The 20872-nt window shown below is 43.2% G+C and overlaps 1 protein-coding gene across 1 annotated transcript in view; it reads left to right on the forward strand.

The window, feature by feature from the left end:
* TMPRSS3 (transmembrane protease, serine 3) overlaps positions 1-20872 on the forward strand; it is a 38005-nt gene that overhangs the window by 1944 nt on the left and 15189 nt on the right. The window contains 11 exon segments of the mRNA XM_015419735.1: positions 1699-1843; positions 5863-5874; positions 5954-6061; positions 9837-9953; positions 10825-10948; positions 12822-12947; positions 15980-16023; positions 16545-16710; positions 18775-18944; positions 19340-19435; positions 19949-20091. Of these exon segments, the coding sequence (XP_015275221.1) occupies positions 1699-1843; positions 5863-5874; positions 5954-6061; positions 9837-9953; positions 10825-10948; positions 12822-12947; positions 15980-16023; positions 16545-16710; positions 18775-18944; positions 19340-19435; positions 19949-20091 (1251 nt within the window).

Consider the following 20872-nt stretch of genomic DNA (forward strand, 5'->3'; position numbering starts at 1 on the left):
CAACTTACCCTCCCTCTTCTCCTGCCTCCTCCTGGCTGAATGAGGGTCGGAAGCGGGGCAGCCGGAAGCAGGGGGCGGGGCTTCATCATGTGCCCCGCCCCCCGCACCTCACCCGGGGGAACGGCGATCCCCTGTGATCCCGAATCGACCTCTGATGTACATAATATCTTGTACAGATGTACAGATATCTTGCCCAACACTGTACCAGTGAAGGGAGTGGTCTGATGAACAAGGTGGGCCCTCTCTGCAGCCCCGCTTTTCCTTCCACCATGCTGCCACTGCCACGCACTGCCACGCAGCTCCTTGAGGCTAGGCCTGAGGCAAGCAGCGTTGAGGCTCAGGCCGCAGTCAGTGACAATAGTGGAACATGGGCCTGCCTTCCTGCCAAACCTGCCTGCCGCAAATGTCGCAGCCATCTGTTTCAAAGGTGTCAAGTGCACCTAACTGGGTTGGATCATGGCCACTGCCTTAGTAGTATTGCTTCTCACGTTCCAGGACTGTGGTTGAGGCTAAATCCTAATGAAGTGTTGGATCAAAATAAGGGTTGGAAAATCCAAACAAGATGAGTGGGTTTTTCCCCAGGAAAAGATCTATGGGGAGGAAGTAGAGGGTGGCTTGGATGCTCAAGAATATTTCTAGATGACAAATTGGATTTTTTGTTTTGATACAGGATTTTCTATGAATATCTTTCCTTAGAAATAATTCCAAAGTTTTCCTATGGAGGGAAACAGAATTTACCTATAAATCGTTGACTCTGCAAACAGTTTCTCTTTATTTCCATTACAGTTTTCATATGGAATACCAAACTGAATGATTCTGTTGGTAAGGTACAGTGGGTCAAATGAGAAGAAGCTATATGAATTCCTCATTTAAACATTTTTTCTTTCACTAAAGAAGTAAGGGGGGGAGGACTCTGGTGTAATCAACATGTCTCTTTAGAGAAGGCAAATTAATGACCACAGTTAACAGCATCCTTGAATAACACTACAGCACTAGATTCAGGTGGGTAGCCATGTCGGTCTGAAGCAACAGAACAAAGTTTGAGTCCAGTAGCACCTGTAAGATCAACAGAGTTCAATTCTGGGTATAAGCGAGAACTGAGAGACTTAGCATGTGTAGATGCACACTTCTTCAGATACATTGAAATAGATTTCTTCAAGTGTTATATAGGGGGGTTAGTTGCCAGGAAGAGCTAATTAGAGTCAAGATGCATAAATACAGTTAGGACTGGAATAACGCAGTTGCTAAGGTCTGTGAACAGCAGCAAATTAGCATACAGATAATAAATGAGTTAACAGATGTGAGAACTAAGTTTGAGTCCAATGTTACCTTTAAGACCAACAAAGTTTAATTCTGGGTATAAGTGAGAACTGAGTGACTTAACATGTGTAGTGAGATAAGAACTCATTATCTCCGTTAAGCCCTGGGGGTTCCAGTGTTGTAATAACGTGTAATTCAGCCATCTCCCATTCCAGTCTGTTTCTGAAATTTCTTCACAGTAAAACAGCTACTTTGAGGTCCCCTACTGAGTGCAGTCTTCTAGAGACAAGTGAAAATTGAATGGTTGTTTTATTTTTATCAGAAAGCAAGTACTCTGAGTTATAACAAGCCAGCTCTGAAAAGCATCTCTGTTGATAAAGGAGACAGCTATTTTGCCCTGATCTTGCAGTGCTTTTTGTATATTCTCTGTTGGGTCAGGTCCAAGAAACCGATTCCAGTCCTGGATCTGTTGAAATTGTCTCTGCTATAGAAGATCAATTGCCAGAGGTAGACCTCTGTGTTTACTACAAAAAATTGTTCTGCATACAGGAAGCAAAAGAAGATTCCCCTGAAAATGAAAACGGTAAGGATTTGTGGTTTCCTAGTATTAGATAATACAAATATGGGCTCTGAGTCTCTCCAAGACTCTTTTAACCCCTATAAGTAAGGAATTCAGTGCCTTATAGGCATTTATATTGCTTGTGGAAGCTTCATGAACATGGAGATATCAGGAAAACTAGATAAGACCATGGCTGCGGTCACACACACTAAATAATCCACTTTCAATCCACTTTCAATGTGCTTTCCAACTCATTTTACTGTTGTGAACTGGCAAAATCCATTTGGAAAGTGCATTGAAAGTGGATTGAAAGTGAATTATTTAGTGTGTGTGACTGCAGCCTAAGTGATAAAAATCCTACCATCATTTTCTAAAAAAGAGGCCCTTTATCATATGTTGCATTTCGGGCTTTTTGCCTTCTATACTCTAGGAATTAAATGAGGGAAGAAGACAGTGCAAATAAAATGTAGGACTTTATTAATTAAAGGCTGATGTCACCAAGGTCTCTTTTGTTAGAAGAGGGCACTGTTCCCAAAGGTACCTTAATTGAGCAGAAACATTATTAACAATAGTTTCAGAGCCTTCAGTGAATGAATAGACCAGTTTCTTTCTCCAGCCTTTTTACACTGGTTACTGTATCTCTTAATTTGTCATGCTGCCTTGAACATCTTTATTGATTTACCATTCTACTTTTGTGCCTAAAGTGCAATCAGGCTGGGTGTTCCCACTTATGCCTATTGTCTTGCCAGTCTGCCTCCTATTATTCTGCAAATGACCTAGAATTGCATTTTATGAACCCTATGTGAGTGGTCAGCAGAGACCTGTTGAAACAAACGAACAAAAACATAACACACACACAAGACAGAAGGGCAGGGAGTAGAGGTAGGCAGTTTTTGAGGGGTCATAGATTGTTCTGACCTTCTACATCTGATGGTGCTAAAATGTGGATTAGAGAGCATCTTCAGGCCGAGTTCAGACTGGCAGTTTGGCCCGATATAGGCCCGATATAGGCACGTTTCACAAACGGATTAAAAGGGCTGGTTCACACAGGCACAGCTGTCTGGTGTTCCCCAGCTGTACTCAACCTGTCTTGTAATACTTCCCTCCCGAGTTTAAAAAATACCAGATGAAAGTGGTAGCAAACACTGGAGAGCACATTGATCCCGCTTTCCGGATGTGTGCATGCTAAAAGCCGCAGACAAGCTGCATTGCTGCTCCTATGCGCATAGGCACATGTCGCCGGAGTGAAAAAAAGCCACTTACAGCCGTGCCTCCACCAGGGGCGGGCCAACAGTGCGAATGCTCCCTTGCACCTCCTCCCCGGTATGCTCCCGCATCAGTCAGTGCAGTGTGACCGGGAACACCTGGAACAAGTTGTTCCGAGTCTTTTTTGCCACAACTCCCATGTGCTTCAAACTCCCAGTTTGAACTCAGCCTGTCTCAGCATCATCATCATCATCATAATCAAATCTGACTTCCTGCATCTAAGTAGTTTTTGGTTAGAGTATTCTGGCATTGTTTGAAATTTTTAATGTATATTGCACAGTTCCCTTCATTTCATTCTTTGTTATTTAGTACTTTTAAATTCTGGATGTTGCTGTACATTTGCCCAGAATTGCAGAGTGACATGGGATTTGTCCTCTTGAAGCTATATAGAAGTAACATCATTGTCATGCATATGTATCTGCTGAAAATCAGTGTCAGATTCTTTGTTGTTAAATGGTAAAATAAAATAACGTCATTGTTCTGCTGCCTGTAGTGAAAATCACATCTGAGAAATGAGAATCAGGTTGTTGTTGTTTTAAAAACCTTCGAGGTAATTTTATCTTGAGGAGCTTTTGTTTATCTGTTTGTTTGGTTGTTAATTCTACACTGCTGATTTTATAAAGTATGTGGTTTTAAACTGTTATTAGTCACCACATTGCTATTATAATCTGGTTCACGTTACCTGTAGTGAACACACATACAATCCATACAAAAGGTACACTTGATTTTTCTTTATATGTAATTCTCATGTTAAATTAAGTAATTCTTATGTTACATTCAATACATATACAGCTCAAAGTGTGATTTAAACCCCACATTTATCCAGGTACTGGTTCCTGGCTTTATTTGTAAAGTAAACATGTGTCGACTGGCTCTTTCTTAAAAACAGATGTGCACACATCCACACAGGATGTACATGCATTTATTGTATTGTGTGAACAGGAGTTATATGTTATGGATTATGCCTTGTGCATATTGCAAAGCCACATAATAGGCAAAGATGGTGTACCATTATTTTAAATACAATGAAATAAATAATACCAAATGATAATAAGTGAGATTAAATATGATTACATGAGATGTTTTTGTGCAAAACTTTCATGAAAACATTATAGGAATACAGAGGAGATACAGCAGTGAGGAGACAAGTGCATATTTCCAATCATCAAGGACTCTCAAAGAAATCTGGAGTTTGGTAAGGCTCTCAGACTTTCAGAATAATGGTGGGTTATGAATTGGCTATCAGAAATTTCTGGATAGCCTGATCTTCATTATTCAGTCTAGAAATTCAATATTCATAATTTTCACAGGCAGCCTTAGGTATACACCTGATATAACTGATGGTGAATTTACTGAAGTAGATTTCCCTGTGCCACACTGTGCTAGAAAATTAACAATGAGACACAGTGCTACTTCAGTGAAATCTAGGATGAAAGTATTTCTGAGTACACCCAGGACGTGTTGTAGAAGCTATGTCTGAGGCGGACCTAGGTGGCTCAGGGAAGTCACAAGCCTGCATGATGCCTGCTTCATATGGTCTGAAAGTTCCAGGGTGGTCGCGGAACAGTGCCATCGGAATCCCCTTACAACTCTGAAGGCCTTGAAAGCCAGTTTAGCACAGCCAGGTCTCTGATGCAGCAAGATGGCAGTGTCTTCATTCTCTGTTTGCTGTGTAGGAAGTCTTGGCACACCAGGTATTGATTTTTGGATTTTGACAGAGCATAGTGGATTGGGTAGTGCGTTCTGCACTCTGCCAAAACATTTCAAAGTACATCCCAGTGGTTCTGATTAGGGGTGATCTTAGCCAATGGGCAACTGGGGCAGCTGTTCTAGGCCCCATGCTGGTGAGGGCCTCTGACCACCCACATCCCTGCACCACCAAAAGAGGCAAGAAAAGAAGAAGGCTCCCTTTGACAGCACTGCTCATGCCCGCCCTGTTTGGGATTTGGGCCACTCAGTCATAGTGATGGCCATTTGTGCCCATCCCGTCCAGGGCTCTGGCAGCCGGATCCATGGCAGTGGCAACTGCTCTTGCCCACCCTATCCAGGGCTTGAGCAACCAGCTTCCAGCAGTGGGGCAGCTCTTTGCCATGTTGCACAGGATGAGGGCAGCCCCTTGCTGGGCCCTGACCAGGAGCCAGGTGGATAAGGTGCCCTATACTGCATGTCACCCTCAGGTAAGAGCCTGGTCTTTTTTGCTCTCCACTCCTCCCCCAGATGAAACAGCAGCCCTAGTGCTGCAGTGGATCTCTCTAAAGCTGGTCCTTCTGGGTGCCTCAGGTGATGGCAGTTCTGGGAGCCCTAATGAATTTATTTATTTATTTATCAGATTTATACCCCGCCCTCCCCCGTAGGGCTCAGGGCGGCTTACAAGGCAAGAAATCTTGCAACAATAAAACATACTATTCCTATAATTAAAACATACTATACAATTTAAAAACCTAGTACAATTATAGTGCTCGATGATCTTCAATTTCAAAACCCCCAGAAAAGATTGCGGACTGTGGAGTATCTGCTCCTTCTCTACACCCCTCTGGTGCTGCTGCCCATCCTCTTATAGTAACCTCCAATGTGGCCCTAGCAGAGGTTGGTCCTAGTTTGTGAGGGGGGAAGCAAGAGTGATTCAGGGGCCCCGTCCTGGACTTTTGCCCAGGACCCCAGAATCATTAAGATCACTCCTGGTTCTGATTATCCTAAGAAAAGGGATTTCACAAGTGCTGGCAATGAGAAAGACATAGTATTTGGAAATACTAAACCGGGAAGGAAAATGACATCAGAGAATTAACACCGTGAATACTGTTCAGTGTTTCTAGTGTGAAAGCTTGTGTTGTATGGCTGCTGTTTCTCACTTTTCTGTTTCATTTCCAGGAGAGATCCCAACACCTGAGTGCCATTCTTTAGTTCCACTAAGGTTGCTTCCTGTTATCTTCGCCTTATTACTCACCGTGATCATAGCCGTTGCCATTGGCCTGGGTTGTGAGTACAAATAACTTATTTATTAGGTTCTAAATTACCAGTCACAAGTTTGCATTATTCATGAGTCTCCTGCTGAGAATAGGATCACCCTCCTGCCAAGGGTTTAATATTGAAATAAAATAAACCTCTCATTCGATCATCTTTAAGACAGAGTTGGTATTTAAGAAGATCATTGGCATAATGCACAGTATGAAGACTGCTGGAGCACTTTGGTCAAGGACTGATCTAATAATTATTACTTCCTGTGTGTGTCAGCCACTTCTCATGCTGGTTTTCAGCTGCCCGTGCCACACATGGAGGCCACTGTGTACAAATATATGGCACTCATAGAACTCTGGTTACATGCCAGATGCTACCAGGTTCACATGGTATTAGTGGTGCTGGTGGTCAGACATAACTTATCATTTTCCTGCACTACCAGGCCACAAATTTGAGGAGGCAACTGCAGACATTTTAAGCCATGACACAGCCCAGAATCATCCTGGTCTGGGGAATCAGATGATTTCACAAACCATCATGAACTTTTAGGGGCTAATGAACTGGTTCAGTTTGTGAGGTTCATGATGCAGTAGAATGCCCCCCTGAATGCTAGAGACACCGAACTGGCAGGGAACCTCTGGGTCACTCTCTTCTGTCTGCCCTCCAAGTGTGATGAGGATTAAATTTACAGGCTCTGAGTTACAGCCAATGTTCCATCTAAGCTGAGTTAGTGTGAGCTAGGTCACCGTTTTTTAGCCTCCGGCTCACACATTTTTGCCTTAGCTCAAGAAGGATAGTTCCAGAGCAAACTAATTTATGCAGTAGTCAAATCGCTCACTCACACCTTTAATGCCTGTAGCCCACAAAGTAGAATTTTTGCTCACAAGACTCCACAGCTTATAGGGAGCATTGGTTACAGCCCCCAAAGAAAGTTCCCCCAGGAAAGTGCTTTTTGGGGAAATGGCAGGCACAGGTTCAGGAGGTTTAGGAGTGTATAAAATGGATCCTGTTGCAAGCTAGAGACACCAAACTCACAGAGGATCTTCATCTGACTCTCTTCTACTTGCTCTCCAAGTTTGGTGAAGATTGGATTTACGGGATCGAGTTACAGTTTCCCCCAAAAGATGCCCTCATCTTTTATTGATTCCAATGGAGGGGGAAAAACAGCAAAAAAAGCCAGGGCAATAGATGCCCAGCAGAACAGAATCAAAGAATCTCTGCAGTGGAAACTGAAGGTGGGGGGCATTTTTGCAAGCCCAGCAGAACCAGTGCAATGTACTAGTGCTCAGCAGAACCCAGTGCCATTGTGGCAATGCCAGCTCAATGACTGATGTCTGGTACAGAATCACACTCCAAGCAAGGGGGGGTTGCTGACTCAGCAGAACCAGTGCAATGTATTGGTACTCAGCAGAACACAGTGCTAATGTGGCAATGCCAGCTCAACCACAATCCAAGCAACGAGGCCCATTTTTGGAAGTCCAGAAGTACCACTGCAATCACAGAATGCCCAGCCAACCCCAGTGCCACTGGCATTGCACGCTAAAAAGGACTGATTTCAAAGCACAGAGTCACAAATCCAAGCAGGGGGTGGGTGGGATTTTGCAAGTTCTGCAACAAAATGAGAAGTTTTGTAAACATTTTGTTTGAGTGGAAACAGTCTGTCTGGAAATGTATCCATTCACAAACCAGCATGAACCATCACTAACTGAAAGTTTGTGGAAAATTTATGCCGGTTGACCTGTCACAGACTTTAGTTCGCGAACCACAAACCAACCAAAATTCATCATAAACTTTAGTTCGTAAGCCGGTTTGTGCCTATCCCTAATGGTGGCCTTTGCCAAAATTTGGTCCAGGGTGCATGATAGCTCGACTTTTTGCTAGCTCCTGCAGATGTTCTTTTTAAATTGCAATATCAAGCCAAAATCAGTCCATGCAAAGTTTTGCAGCACTGCTTCAGCAAATGCTGGGAGATTTAGCGGGCTCTGCCTAGGGAGGGTGGAGATTGGGAAGAATGGGTTATGAGTTCTAGGTGACTATCTACTCTGCCTCCCCTAGTCTCTATAGTCTTTACCATTGACACTGGGGAAATTCCTTGAAGTGTCACTATATGGAAGTCATTTTTTTTCCTTAGTTCCTCAGGGTTAGGCAACTGGGGCAGTGGGTGGATAATTCCACACCCTGGACAAGTAAATGAGAGGTCTAGTGTATGAAGAGGTCTACACATGCTGTTAGCCTATATCAGAATGCTTCTCTGCGCGATACTAGTGGCTAGAAGTTAACATGAGTGGTCCTTATTCAATGATAATGATAAATTAAAACATGGATCAAAGACTCCATAAAATAATGAATTTATTTATTTACTGAAATTGATATGACACTTTTCCTGTCAAATGATATCCCAAAGCGTTTCACAGAATATAAGCTTAAAATACAATGACAAAACTATTCTCAACATACTAAGCCAATTACCCAAAATACTTGAAAGTTTTGGCACTTATTAAATAGAGATTAGGGTTTTTTTTCCTATTGTATTCCTTCTTAAGTTTAGACTATGCATTCTAATCAGAATGCAACAAAAGATACAACCCAACTGTTGGTTGAAGAACATGGGCTGACTGGATCTCTGCTAGATCAGGGATGTGGTTACAGCTCTGCCAAAAACTGTTGTACCAGTGTTCAAGCCAATGTCAGCAGTATGGAAATGTGGCCAGAATAGTAGCCCTGACTAGCCCAAGCTCATAAGAGCTTGGAAGCTAAGTAGGTCAGCCATAGTTAGTACTTGGATGTGAGACCACCAATGAAGACTGGGCTTGCTGCATGGAGGAAGGCAATGACATATCGCCTCTGCTCATCTCTTATCTTGAAAGCTCCATGAGTTGGCTGCAAACTTATAGCACACAATTCTTATTGTACAGCTTCAGTTCCTCATGTTCTCATGGCATAATGAATATATAAAAAACAAACAGGAGTAAGCATCTCAGTTAAGAAGCAATAATTGGGAAAATAAAAATGAAATGAGACTCACAGTACACACAGTCCTTTCAGTATGGTGGGACATGGATGGTGGGAACACTTGGAGAACAGAAACAGGAACTGGTGTAGTACAGTATTCTAGAAAAGTCATAACTCTTCACTCATGTGACTATACAACAAGCTGAGAGTCCTACAAGAAATTGTGGGGGTGGGATCTGGAAATCCCCCAACCCTCCAAAATCTCCCCATCCAGAATTCCATAAACTAAGGCTAAACCTCTGCCCCTTTCACCCATTTTCTCAATTGATCTCTACTTTCTGTCTCTTCTATATCCAGTTCTCATTAAGCTGGTTTTATGTTTCCCTTTTTCTTTTTGTTTCATAAAAACAGTCACTTTCTTCTGCATACCTACCAGGCATATGAAGACCCATACCTTGTCTTGTATTACTGCTTTCATGACTGGCCTAAAGACAAATAATAGTTCTACAAAAAATAGAGATTGTCTGTCTGTCATAGAGATTGTCTGTCTGTCTGTCTGTCTACACACACAAGGAAAATCTCCTTTATGTAAACTATGGTTACCACTACCAATGTGGAAGAGATGACTAAGCTTTGCAATGCTACTGGTTTAGAATGGTATTATTAATTAATAGATTTAACAGCATTATGTAACAACATATTGCCTTTCAGACATTATTAATACAAAGCTATGTTTTCATTAATTCACCCAACATGAATTGTGTTCTATAATATCTTTTAAACTACTTCAAAGTAACCAAAGTTTTGACCTATTAACATGATCTGGTTTCTTCCATTCTATCAGTATATTTCAACTGTATTGGGGGATTTCGGTGCAGATCGTCCTTTAAATGTATCGATCAGTCAGCAAGGTGTGATGGTGTCTACGATTGTAAAGATGGAGAGGATGAGTATCGATGTGGTAACTTTGTTATGATTATGGATTATTGGTAATACTTTCCCTCAAAACAGAGTGCATTCAAATATTATGACTATTTGAAAAACAAAGAGTGCTTGCTTATTGCTCATGGAATTTTTTTTTTGCATGTACATGAGTTATTATTGCCTACCAATGTGTGTACACATAGAGGGCGATTCCCAGGTCCAGGGATTTTCTTTCTTTCTTTAAGTACGGTATCTGTATACTACCTTTCCAAATGTTTAGGGTAGTTTAAAAGAACAGCGTACAATACCCCATAAATACATCAGTTACTACTGAGTTAGATGGTCCCAACAATTCAAAACATGGAATGATTGACTGTGACAAAAGTCACTGAAAGGTCTAACAGAATGAACTAGAAAGATTTACCTTGATAGATCTATAGAGACAGATACAGTGAACGAATGCCCTATAACCATATCTGAAGCCAGACTACAATTGGCCAAGAAATGATGTATTATTCAGAAACGCCTGATTTTCATAACCACAGCATGAAGAGGTGCCTAGGGTGGTAGAGAAGTCTCAAAAGCACTATGTGAGGACAGTGGCAAACTGGGGAAGGGGGTGCCTGAAGGTGCCTGAAGGCTTAGATCCAAGGCTCAGATAGGATCGATTCATTTTTACCACTCCTCCCTTTTATCCTCACAACAACCCTGTGAGGTAGGTTAGGCTGAGAGAGAATGAGTGACCCAATGTCACCCACTGAGTGTAATAGCAAATGAGGATTTGACTCCAGTCCTAGCCCAGCGTTCTATACCACACAGATGGCAATGAATTAAGAGGTACTGCTGTAACTATCTGGTTCTTCCATTAGCTCTTTACCAACACTTTTTTTTTTTTTGGCATGCAACAGTGAGGCTGAGTGGCAAGAAGGCTGTGTTGCAGGTGTTCGCTTTTGGAATGTGGAGGACTGTGTGTTCAGATGACTGGAAAAGCAGATATGGGAGCATTACATGTAAATACTTGGGTTTCTCAAGGTACTGCATAGAAATACAGACCTTGCTAAATGATATTGGGATTTTAAAAGAAATCGCTTTTTAAAAACAAATCATTGTGTGTCAAAATGTTGCTTATAAGTAAAGTGCCCTTTATAACACCCCAATTCTTGAAATATGACATTGATACCAAGTAGGTTGGTTTTGCCATGAAGTGCTTACTAACATCAATCAGTAACATTCTGATTCTATGAACGGCCTTAGCAGAGCTTAGGTTGGCATTCTAGGTTTTTCTTGTTAGATGGACTAGCTGCTTTTGATGCAGCACAGGATGAAATATGGGGGCATGATAGTAGGACCATGCAGATATGTGTGTAGAGGCACAGGTGGGGTGGTTTGTACTCAGGGTAGGAGGAAGGTCATGACATTTAGTGATGGGCAAGACTGAAGGTGCTCAGGACTGAAAGGTCCCATGGGGCTCTATCTGAGCTCTGATTACACGGAACTAGACTGATCCAGTTGTGAACTGGGGCAGTGAAATGACTTCATACATGAGCTTCCCAGCTCTATGGTGGCTCTAGTGTTGCCTAAGCTATCATTTGGGGCTCATAGGCAAACTTTTTTTCCTAGCCTCAGCCACATATCTGCTATCTGGATATCATAATACAGATGTTCCTTACAACATTGCTACAAGGACTGGAAATCACTGAAGTGTTTAGTCTGAAGCTGAAGGGTTTCCAAGATGAGTGTGAGAGGGCCCCCCCCAGCAAGCCTTTTGGGGATGAATTACAGGGCTAGATATATTACAAAAGACAGAGAAATGGAGCCATATCATTTCTCTTCCCCCCTTTTCTTTATAACATTATACACGACACCACTTGATTATGCTATATGTTTCTCCCTCCCTGCTTGACATCACTAGGACTGCTGGGATGCCTCTTTGCCAGGTTTTGCCCTGCTCTGGCTCTTTCCATTTTCCTGATTGCACATTGTTGCACTGGAGATTTTAGAGTACATTTTAATTGGTTTATCCATGAATCTTATATTGGGCTTATTCAGAGGTCATTTCGGGGAGGAACGCGGGGGAACAGTTCCCCCGGGTGAGGTGCAGGGGGCGGGGCACATGATGAAGCCCCGCCCCCTGCTTCTGGCCGCCCCGCTTCCAGCCCTCATTCAGCCAGGAGGAGGCAGGAGAAGAGGGAGGGTAAGTTGCTTCCTCCCCGCCTCTCCCCACCCCTGCCTGCCTGGGGCCAGGGAGGGCCTTGGCGGGGCTTCCTCGCACTCCTGCTGGCCTTGCAGGTCCACCGCCGGGCCCCTGATGTCAGGGGGTGTGGCATATGCTAATGAGTTATGCTAATGAGTTCCCCTAGCTCTTTTTCTACGAAATGACCCATGGGCTTATTTAATAATGTACTAATGTTTATAAGGCATTGCGGTGGCTCAAGTGGTTAAGACGCTGAACTGCAGGCTGTGAAAGGTCAGTAGTTCAGCAGTTGGAGACCCGGGTGCCGCATGATGGAGTGAGCTCCCATCTCTAGCTCCAGCTCCTGCCAACCTAGCAGTTCGAAAGCAAGAAATTGCAAGTAGATAAATAGGTACCACTTTGGTGGGAAGGTAACAGCGTTCCATGTGCCTTGGTGTTTAGTCATGCCAGCCACATGACCACGGAAACGTCTTCGGACAGTGCTGGCTCTTTGGCTTTGAAACGGAGATGAGCACCGCAACCCTAGAGTTGGATTCGACTGGCTTTCGAGCAAGGGAACCTTTACCTTCATGTTTATAACAGTTTGATGCACACTTTGGGGTGCGTGGAAAGCCATCTAGAAAGTGCAAAGCATGGGGCAAATAAGTGGGATCAATAAAATTAATGTTAACACTTACTGGAATTTGCTATTTAATTTGGATTCATTTGCAGCTTTGTGAGTTCAGATTACCTTCCTGTGACTGCCATTGAAGATGAGTTTCAGAGGTACTTTGTTACCGCAAGTCATTGGTTATCAGCTGAGCAGCCAACATCTCCACAGAATGCTACTTTCTTGAGGTATGTTTTGGAACCTTCACTAAAGAGAGAGGGCCTCTGGCCCTAATCAGTGGAAGAGAATTCTTTCTCCTGGAATATTCCCAGATTCTGACATTAACTATCTGCAAGTAAAACACTGTTTCATGCTGTTTTGTAGAATCTGTACTCTTGGGCTTCATTCAGTTATTATTCAGTTGAACCTTTATCCATATTCTAGTAAAACTACAGGGGGAAAGTGCATTCATTTCAGATGCTTTTCCATCCTGTACTTAAAACAAAACCCCACACTCAATAAAGGCTATGCTAAATTTCCTTCTCCTTTCCCACAATTAACCCTCAGCCATGTGCAAGTAATGCTAAGGGAGTTATAACAGACTTTGCTATTACTCTCTGCACTGCCTATAGATAGATCCAGCAGCTCTATTCTTCCCCTGAAGTAAGATATTCCCACTAGAGTAACAGTCAGGCATTGTGCTCAGCACAACTTGTACCTTTTGAGGTCCAGAAGGGAATGGGTGAAAGCAGAGGTCATTTCGGGGGGGGGGAACGTGGGGGAACGCAGTTCCCCCGGGCGAGGTGCAGGGGGGCGGGGCACATGACGAAGCCCCGCCCCCTGCTTCCGGCCACCCCGCTTCCAGCCCCCATTCAGCCAGGAGGAGGCAGGAGAAGAGGGAGGGTAAGTTGCTTCCTCCCCACCTCGCCCCACCCCTGCCTGCCTGCCTGGGGCCAGGGAGGGCCTTGGCGGGGCTTCCTCACACTCCTGCTGGCCTTGCAGGTCCACCGCTGGGCCCCTGATGTCAGGGGGTGTGGCATATGCTAATGAGTTATGCTAATGAGTTCCCGTAGCTCTTTTTCTATGAAATGACCCCTGGGTCAGAGGGACAGGGTACAGCAAGCCCGTAGCTACAGTGGGGCATTTCGGGTCCACCCCCCGACTTACTGCCTGGACCTCCTAACTTAAAAAAAATATTGAAGAGTCCAGCTCTCACAGGGTCACAGCAGACACCCTTTGTTGCAGCCAAACCCCTTTGCACCTCTCCAGCCACTTCTTTCACCTCCACTGCACCTGTCCCCGCCTCCTTCCCTCCCTCCCTCCGGCCCATAGCTGGGTCACAGCTGCAGCTGTGAAGATGCAGCCTCAGCTTTGCCAGTTCCCATGGCCTGCAAGAACGGCAGCAGCAGAAACAGTGGCTGCGGAGTCAGAACCCCAAGTGTTATGCTTTCACCCCATTCCTCTGGCTTTGGCTGCAGAGCCCTCCGGCAGGCAGCATGGACCAGTCCCGGGGGGAGGTGTGCCCTTGGGCTCCTGCAAGAATAGCGCCGGGAAAGGGCAGTGGAAGAAGTTGAGAACTCTGCTGCAAAAAAAAAAAATCCTTTGGAACGAGGCTACCTACCCTTTCCTCGCTCCCCCCCCCAGCTGTACTTCTGGATGGGGACTACGATGCGTATGGGCTGCACAACGTCTCCCTTGGGGCCGCTAGAGAAGTCCACCAAGGTGGCTTCCAAGTTCCAAGGCAGGGACGAGGAGGTTGGAGGAAGGGGAAATCGGCGGCGGAACTCTCTGACTCATGGTTGGGGGGGGCACATTGGTTGGGTAAGTTGTTGCTGCCCAGCTGAGTTGCCAGCTCACCAAACTCAGCTGCCTCTCGGCAAAGCATGGCCTGAGACAATGCACTCCAAACTGTCCGCCCTACAGCGCCGAGCACCTAGCAGGCTGATTCAGAGCCTCAAGCATTGTGCTTGTGCCCCGCTCTCTCAGGCAGTGGTTGCAGAGCCAGCTCGGCAGGCAGCATGGACCGGGGTGGGGGGGAGGCATGGCCTCGAGCTCCTGTGAGGGAAGGAAGGGCTGCCCCAAAGAGCCCAAGCACAGAGGAAGAGCTGGGAGGTAGGGTGCCCCCTGACTTATTTCAAGGCCCCCTGAATCCTAAAATCCTAGCTACGGGCCTCGGGCACAGTGCCACTGTGATCCATGAGAACCCCCATAGATGAAGGTAGGGATGACTAATGTTAAATATGTATACAAATGAAAGATTAAATGTTCAACCCATTGCCTCACTTCTACATAAATGAAGCTTCTGCTTACAGAATATTTTGAAAATGGGGCTTATCCATCCATCCAGGGCTTTTTTTCTAGGGGAACATGCCAAAAACAAAATTCTGGAACCTCTTTGATAAAATTCTTCTAAAAATGTTTAAAAGTTCATGAGTCTTCAGTATACAGATTGAAAACTTCATTTCCCTTTAAAGTAGGGGTGTCAAACTCATTTGTTAAGAGGGCCAGATCTGACATAAATGAGACCTTGTTGGGCTGGGCCATGTGTGTCATAAAATGTAATGCCAGGTAGCGGAGATATAAACTTTATAAAGGACACAAACACAAATAATTTTTTTTTACTCAAAATAAAAATATGCTTAAAACATTAGCTCTGTAAGCTGCAAACCTACTTTTGATTTATTGACATTCACCACAGAAATGCTCAGAGTTCTGAGTCTAGGACCCAGGTTAAAATATGAAATGGCTGAGTGATTAAGAGAATCTGGCGAAGCAAGCAATGATGCAGCAACAGCAGCAGAACTGGAAGCAGGAGATGGCCAGTTCCATTGTGGGCCTGATGGAAGCCCTCTGGGGGCCTGATCTGGCTATCGGGCCACATGTTTGACACCCCTGCTCTAAAGAGTTCCAGCACCTCTTTCCCCCAAACTTTCCCTCCAAAAAAAGCCATCTGTCTGTCTGTCTGTCTGTCTGTCCGTCCGTCCATCTATCCATCTATCTATCTATCTATCCATCTATCCATCTATCCATCTATCCATCTATCCATCTATCCATCTATCCATCTATCCATCCATCCATCCATCCATCTGTAAACACTAAAACTGCAATCCTGTGCACTCTTATGTGGGAGTAAACCCCATTAAATTGATTCACAGTTAGTTCTAAGTAACCCTGCATAAGTTTGGGCTGTAACCCAATTTAATTTCCAGGTTTTGAGTGGGTGAAGGAACAAAAGGGAAGTAATATGCTTTACATTTCAACATTTTTCTTTAAATTTCAGAGAAGACTGTGCCTCAGGAAATGTGGTTGTCGTAAAATGTTTGGGTAAGTGCCTTGGAATAATAACATCAAAATCTAATTTCAGTTTCACAACAAGAGTTGGGGGAGGATTTGAAAGCTGGAAGTCCAAGATCATAGAGAAGTTCTTCAGTGTCAAACTCAGTGGAATGAACAGAAGTTGCAGCTGTGCAATAGCATGGTTGCACCTATCCATATTGATGGATCTTGTGCAAAAGAACTTCTTGCTGGGCTATGGCTCAAACATTATCATGCTTACTATGGCAGTATCTGGCAGAAAGGTATTTTTTCAGTAAATGACATTTTAGAAATTATAGGAGATTTAAGAGATTATGGAGCACTGCCAGGCGAGTTGAAAGAAAAGATAGCAGTTAGTTTTGGAATTTCTGTACTCACTGGAAGCATATATGAAATATTTTCTATGAGCTATGAGGAAATTATACTGTCTGTCTGACTCAAATAAGGTTAAAGTTTAAAAGTTATTTTTTTAAAAAAATGTATATCTCACATTAACATTGACAGCATGTCTCATATTCTCATTCTCATAGAGTGTGGCACTAGATCCAGGTATTCCCCACGTATAGTTGGTGGAAATGCATCTTTGCCTCACCAGTGGCCATGGCAGGCCAGCCTTCTGTTTCAAGGATATCATTTGTGTGGTGGATCTGTCATTACCTCATGGTGGATTGTCACAGCTGCTCACTGTGTTTATGAGTAAGTTTCCTATCATGACAGTATTGAATTTTGACACCTGGGAGAGATATATTTTTCATATATAATGCTATAAGGCATCCATGATCCCTTTGCCCCACAGTACATATTATGGAGATGCCTTTTATAGTAATAGTATGGGAACTGCTTTTCCTTGATTTTTCCCCCCTATGGCACTGTTGTGAATTGAAAGACCAATTGCACAAGGCTTCCCCACCAAATTCTTGCCCTGATCCCAACTGTGCAATGATTGTGTGGGAAGGGCTCTTGTGCTCGACCCTAGCCACATGGTGCTACACTCAGAAATGTTGCAGCAGTGCTATGGGATAAAGTCACAGAAATACAGCTCCTGTGAAGCCACTATAGTGTGTGTGGAAAATGAGCAAACCCTTGACATAGGATAATTATGCATTTAGGGTCCAGCATCATAAAAAGCCTGGCGTGATCTGGTCCATGGGGTCGCGAAGAGTCGGACTCGACTGTGCGAGTGAACAACAAAAATCATTAAAAGGCCCATTTACCTTCGGCTACAAGAAAACTAGTAAATGTGAATGTGTCTTTTCCTAAAAGTCATAAAGAGTGCTCCAGACTAGCTGTGGCTCAGTGGCAGAGCATCTGCTTTGCATCCAAAATCCCAGGTTCCATCCCTGGTATCTCCAGTTAGAAGTATTGGGTAGGAGGTGATGTGAAAGATCTCCGACTGAGACCCTGGAGAGCTGCTCCCATGCAGAGTAGTAGACGATACTGAACTAAACAGACCGATGGCCCTGCTCAGTATAAGGCAGTTTCATGTACTGAAAAATGAAGCAAGGGGACTGATAAAGAAAACAGATAGCTGTCATTCAGTGGTGGAGGGTTGGCTTTGGCTGCAGAAGTTTCCAGGTTTAATCTTTGGCCTGTTTAGTTTTTTTAAAATGATTTGGTAATAGGTAATGTGAAAGACTTCTTCCTGAATCCCCCAAGAGCCTCTCAGAGTAGACCATATTGACACTGAAAGATAGTGGGCCATCTTTGTATAAGGCAGCTTCATTTATATTCAAGATTTCCTTTGCAACTAGTCACAGGAAATGATGTAGCTTTTATATATATAATTTTATTCATGATATAATTAAGAGACACAAAAACAAAAGGGGAGAAAGGAGTAACAAAAAGTCATTAAGCATTATTCATCGAAAGTATTTACATCTTCCATTTACTGAGGACACAGTTCTAATATATAGAATAAGTGTAATAGGTACATGGATCAGGAGTAGAATTTAACCTCAGTTCACACCAATTTCTGAAAATATCAGTATACTTCTTTTTTTTAAAGCACACCCATTTTTAAACAATTAAAAAAATTAATTTAGACAATTTAATATGGTAATTTTAAAGTAGCATTTATAACTCTTTTTCTATAAATCAGTCACAGGAAATGATGTGGCTCTTGAATGAAGTATCAGTTTTCCAACCAAAGCAAATCAACCAGGCAACACTTTCCTCTTATAATTCAGCAAGGATGAGCACCACAGGCTTAATCTAAAAAATAAAAAAGAAAGAAAGCTGCAAGTTCAGAGATCATGAGAATACATTGTTAGAATGTTAGTTTGCAATAGTCCTATAGCAATTACCATTTAAAAACAACTAAAAGAGCCCTCCAGTGGCACTGGGAAAATGGTCACCACAGCTACAGGAAAAGCTGATTGCACTGTACTTGCACTGCTAGGAAGAAATATAGTGATGCAACCTCATGAATTGGTTGCCAACCAGTCAAACTGATCATTGAAAAATCAGCAAACAGGACATGAGCCAAACCAACAGGTACTCAAGCATCCCTCCTTGTAACTTAAAAAAACAAACAAAAAACAAACTCATAACAAGTCCTTATACCCAATTCCTTGAAATTTGATACTTATATGATAGTTGTGGATGTGTGTCAGTCATTGTGGATGTGTGTCAGTCATCATATGAGTGCTTGTGTCATAGCTGATTTGGCATTAAGACAAAAAATGTGTCATACAGCTTTTGCAAAGAATTTTAAAAGTCGAGAGGCACTAACATTTTCTCCTTCTAATGTCTTTGTTCCAGTTTATATTTCCCTAGTGCTTGGAGTGTGCAAGTTGGCTTTGTAACACAGGAAGAAAACTCTGTTAATCCATACTCGGTGGACAAAATTATATACCATAGAAATTATAAACCCAAAACAATGGGGAATGATATAGCGCTCATTAAACTGGCCAATCCACTTGTACTTAATGGTAATTTTCAGTCTCCTGCTGCTTCTTTCTTATTTCTTTTTCTTCAGTTTTTGATGAAAGACATAGATCTGTGATATATCTGAACTGAGAATGAAACTTGTAGTGATATATAGAGGAGTTCATGCTCCAGTAATATGACCTGGTCACATAGCTTCTCTCTGGATATGATTTGTCAGCATGCAAACAAAATATTCAGAATATGATGCAACCCTGTATACTGTCTACTACATGGTGGACCACTTTAGCACCACATGTAAGCTCTAGTGAACTCCTTAGAGGAACTGCAAGTTCAAGTGTCATAAATATGCATGGTCTATAATGCTACATTTCGCTCTGGTATGGATATCATTACTACGAACTGCTAGTTTGGAGAGCACATTTTTGTTTTTACACAGGTTTCATAGAGCCAATTTGTCTTCCTAATTTTGGAGAATATTTTCCAGATGGGAAAATGTGTTGGATATCAGGATGGGGAACAACAGAAGAAGGAGGTAGGTATTTTGGCCTGTGAAATGAATGCTGGCTTTTTACAAACTGAAAATCTGTCAGGTGTGAAAAAATCAAGATGTACTAATTGAAATTGATTTATAAATAGAGAGATTTCAGTTGACCAGAACACAGAAACAGACTTCTTAGTTGATATTTATACAGAGCCATCAATTCTTACCCTCATATTATGGTATGGGTGGGAAATTCGATATCTCTTCTTGGAACTTATTTGGTGCCACTGATCTCAGTGAGACAGAAAACATAAACAGCAGCTCGATCTTGCAACCCATAAGTATTCTTGCGGATATCTTAACTTTTTAAAAGTATCATATGGAATAAATGACTCATCCACACCCAAAGAATTTGCTGTGTTGTTGCATTTTTCCATCACACACACACGAAATGGGAGGAGGGGATGATGCTTTAAATTGCATCTGCTACTATACAGAGTTGCTTTCTAAAAAGTGGTGGGTCTGTTAATATTGAACTGGAGAATGTAATTTGTTTTGAACCAGGTGACACTTCAGAAACCATGAATTATGCTGGTGTCCCTTTGATTTCTAACAAGGTGTGCAATCAGCGAGACGTTTACGGAGGAATTGTAACTTCTTCAATGCTCTGTGCAGGTTACTTAAAAGGTGGTGTAGACTCCTGCCAGGTAGGAACATTGCTTAATTATAATTTCCTAAAATGAATTAAGTAGATTAAGACGAAGAAGATCTATATATAATAGCATGTTTCAGAAAATCTGTAGAGTTCACTGTGTCTATCCCATCTATATTCTGACTGAGGATCTATTCTCAGTTTGTGGTAACTGTGAGAGAAAAGCCAGATAATGCTAACATAGCCACAGCAGCCTATGGAAAGGCACTCACAAGCTACCCTCTAGTATTTGTAAGGTTAGTTCCAGAAACGTTTTTGGTGTGCCACTGAGAAACAGCTTTGAAGGCTTTTGAGGTTAGGTTGCATAGAACTGGCCACAACGGATGGGTTTACTCACATATACTGGCTTTTCCATGCAGATTCTGTAGATTGACAGTCTCATCATAATAAGCCCTGAGAAGGGAAAATCTGAATAAAAGTAGGTCAATAAAGACCCCGGTCACACGGAAGGTTTTTCCCCGCAAGAGGGACGGATCGGGGGCGCATCAAACGGGCACGATCACACCGCAACATCTGGGAAGCGGAGCACACCTGTCCCTGATCTGTCCTTTCCGGGCGAAACCGTGCATAACCCCCCCCCCCGAAAAGAGTACTACCTACCTGAAGCTCCGCAGCAAGGGCGCTGTGGGATTGCCGGCGCGCCCATCTTCCGCAGCATTCGAGGCTCCCGGCCAAACTGCGCATGCGCACATATGCGCAGCCGGCTGCCTCGCTCTCCATTCCATGGCTTCCCCCCCCCCCCCGCCACCTGTCATGCCGGGGGGGAGACACGGGGG

The sequence above is a fragment of the Gekko japonicus genome, unplaced genomic scaffold (genome assembly GCF_001447785.1).
Source record: "Gekko japonicus isolate JY-2015 unplaced genomic scaffold, Gekko_japonicus_V1.1 scaffold1906, whole genome shotgun sequence".
Lineage (NCBI taxonomy): Eukaryota > Metazoa > Chordata > Lepidosauria > Squamata > Gekkonidae > Gekko > Gekko japonicus.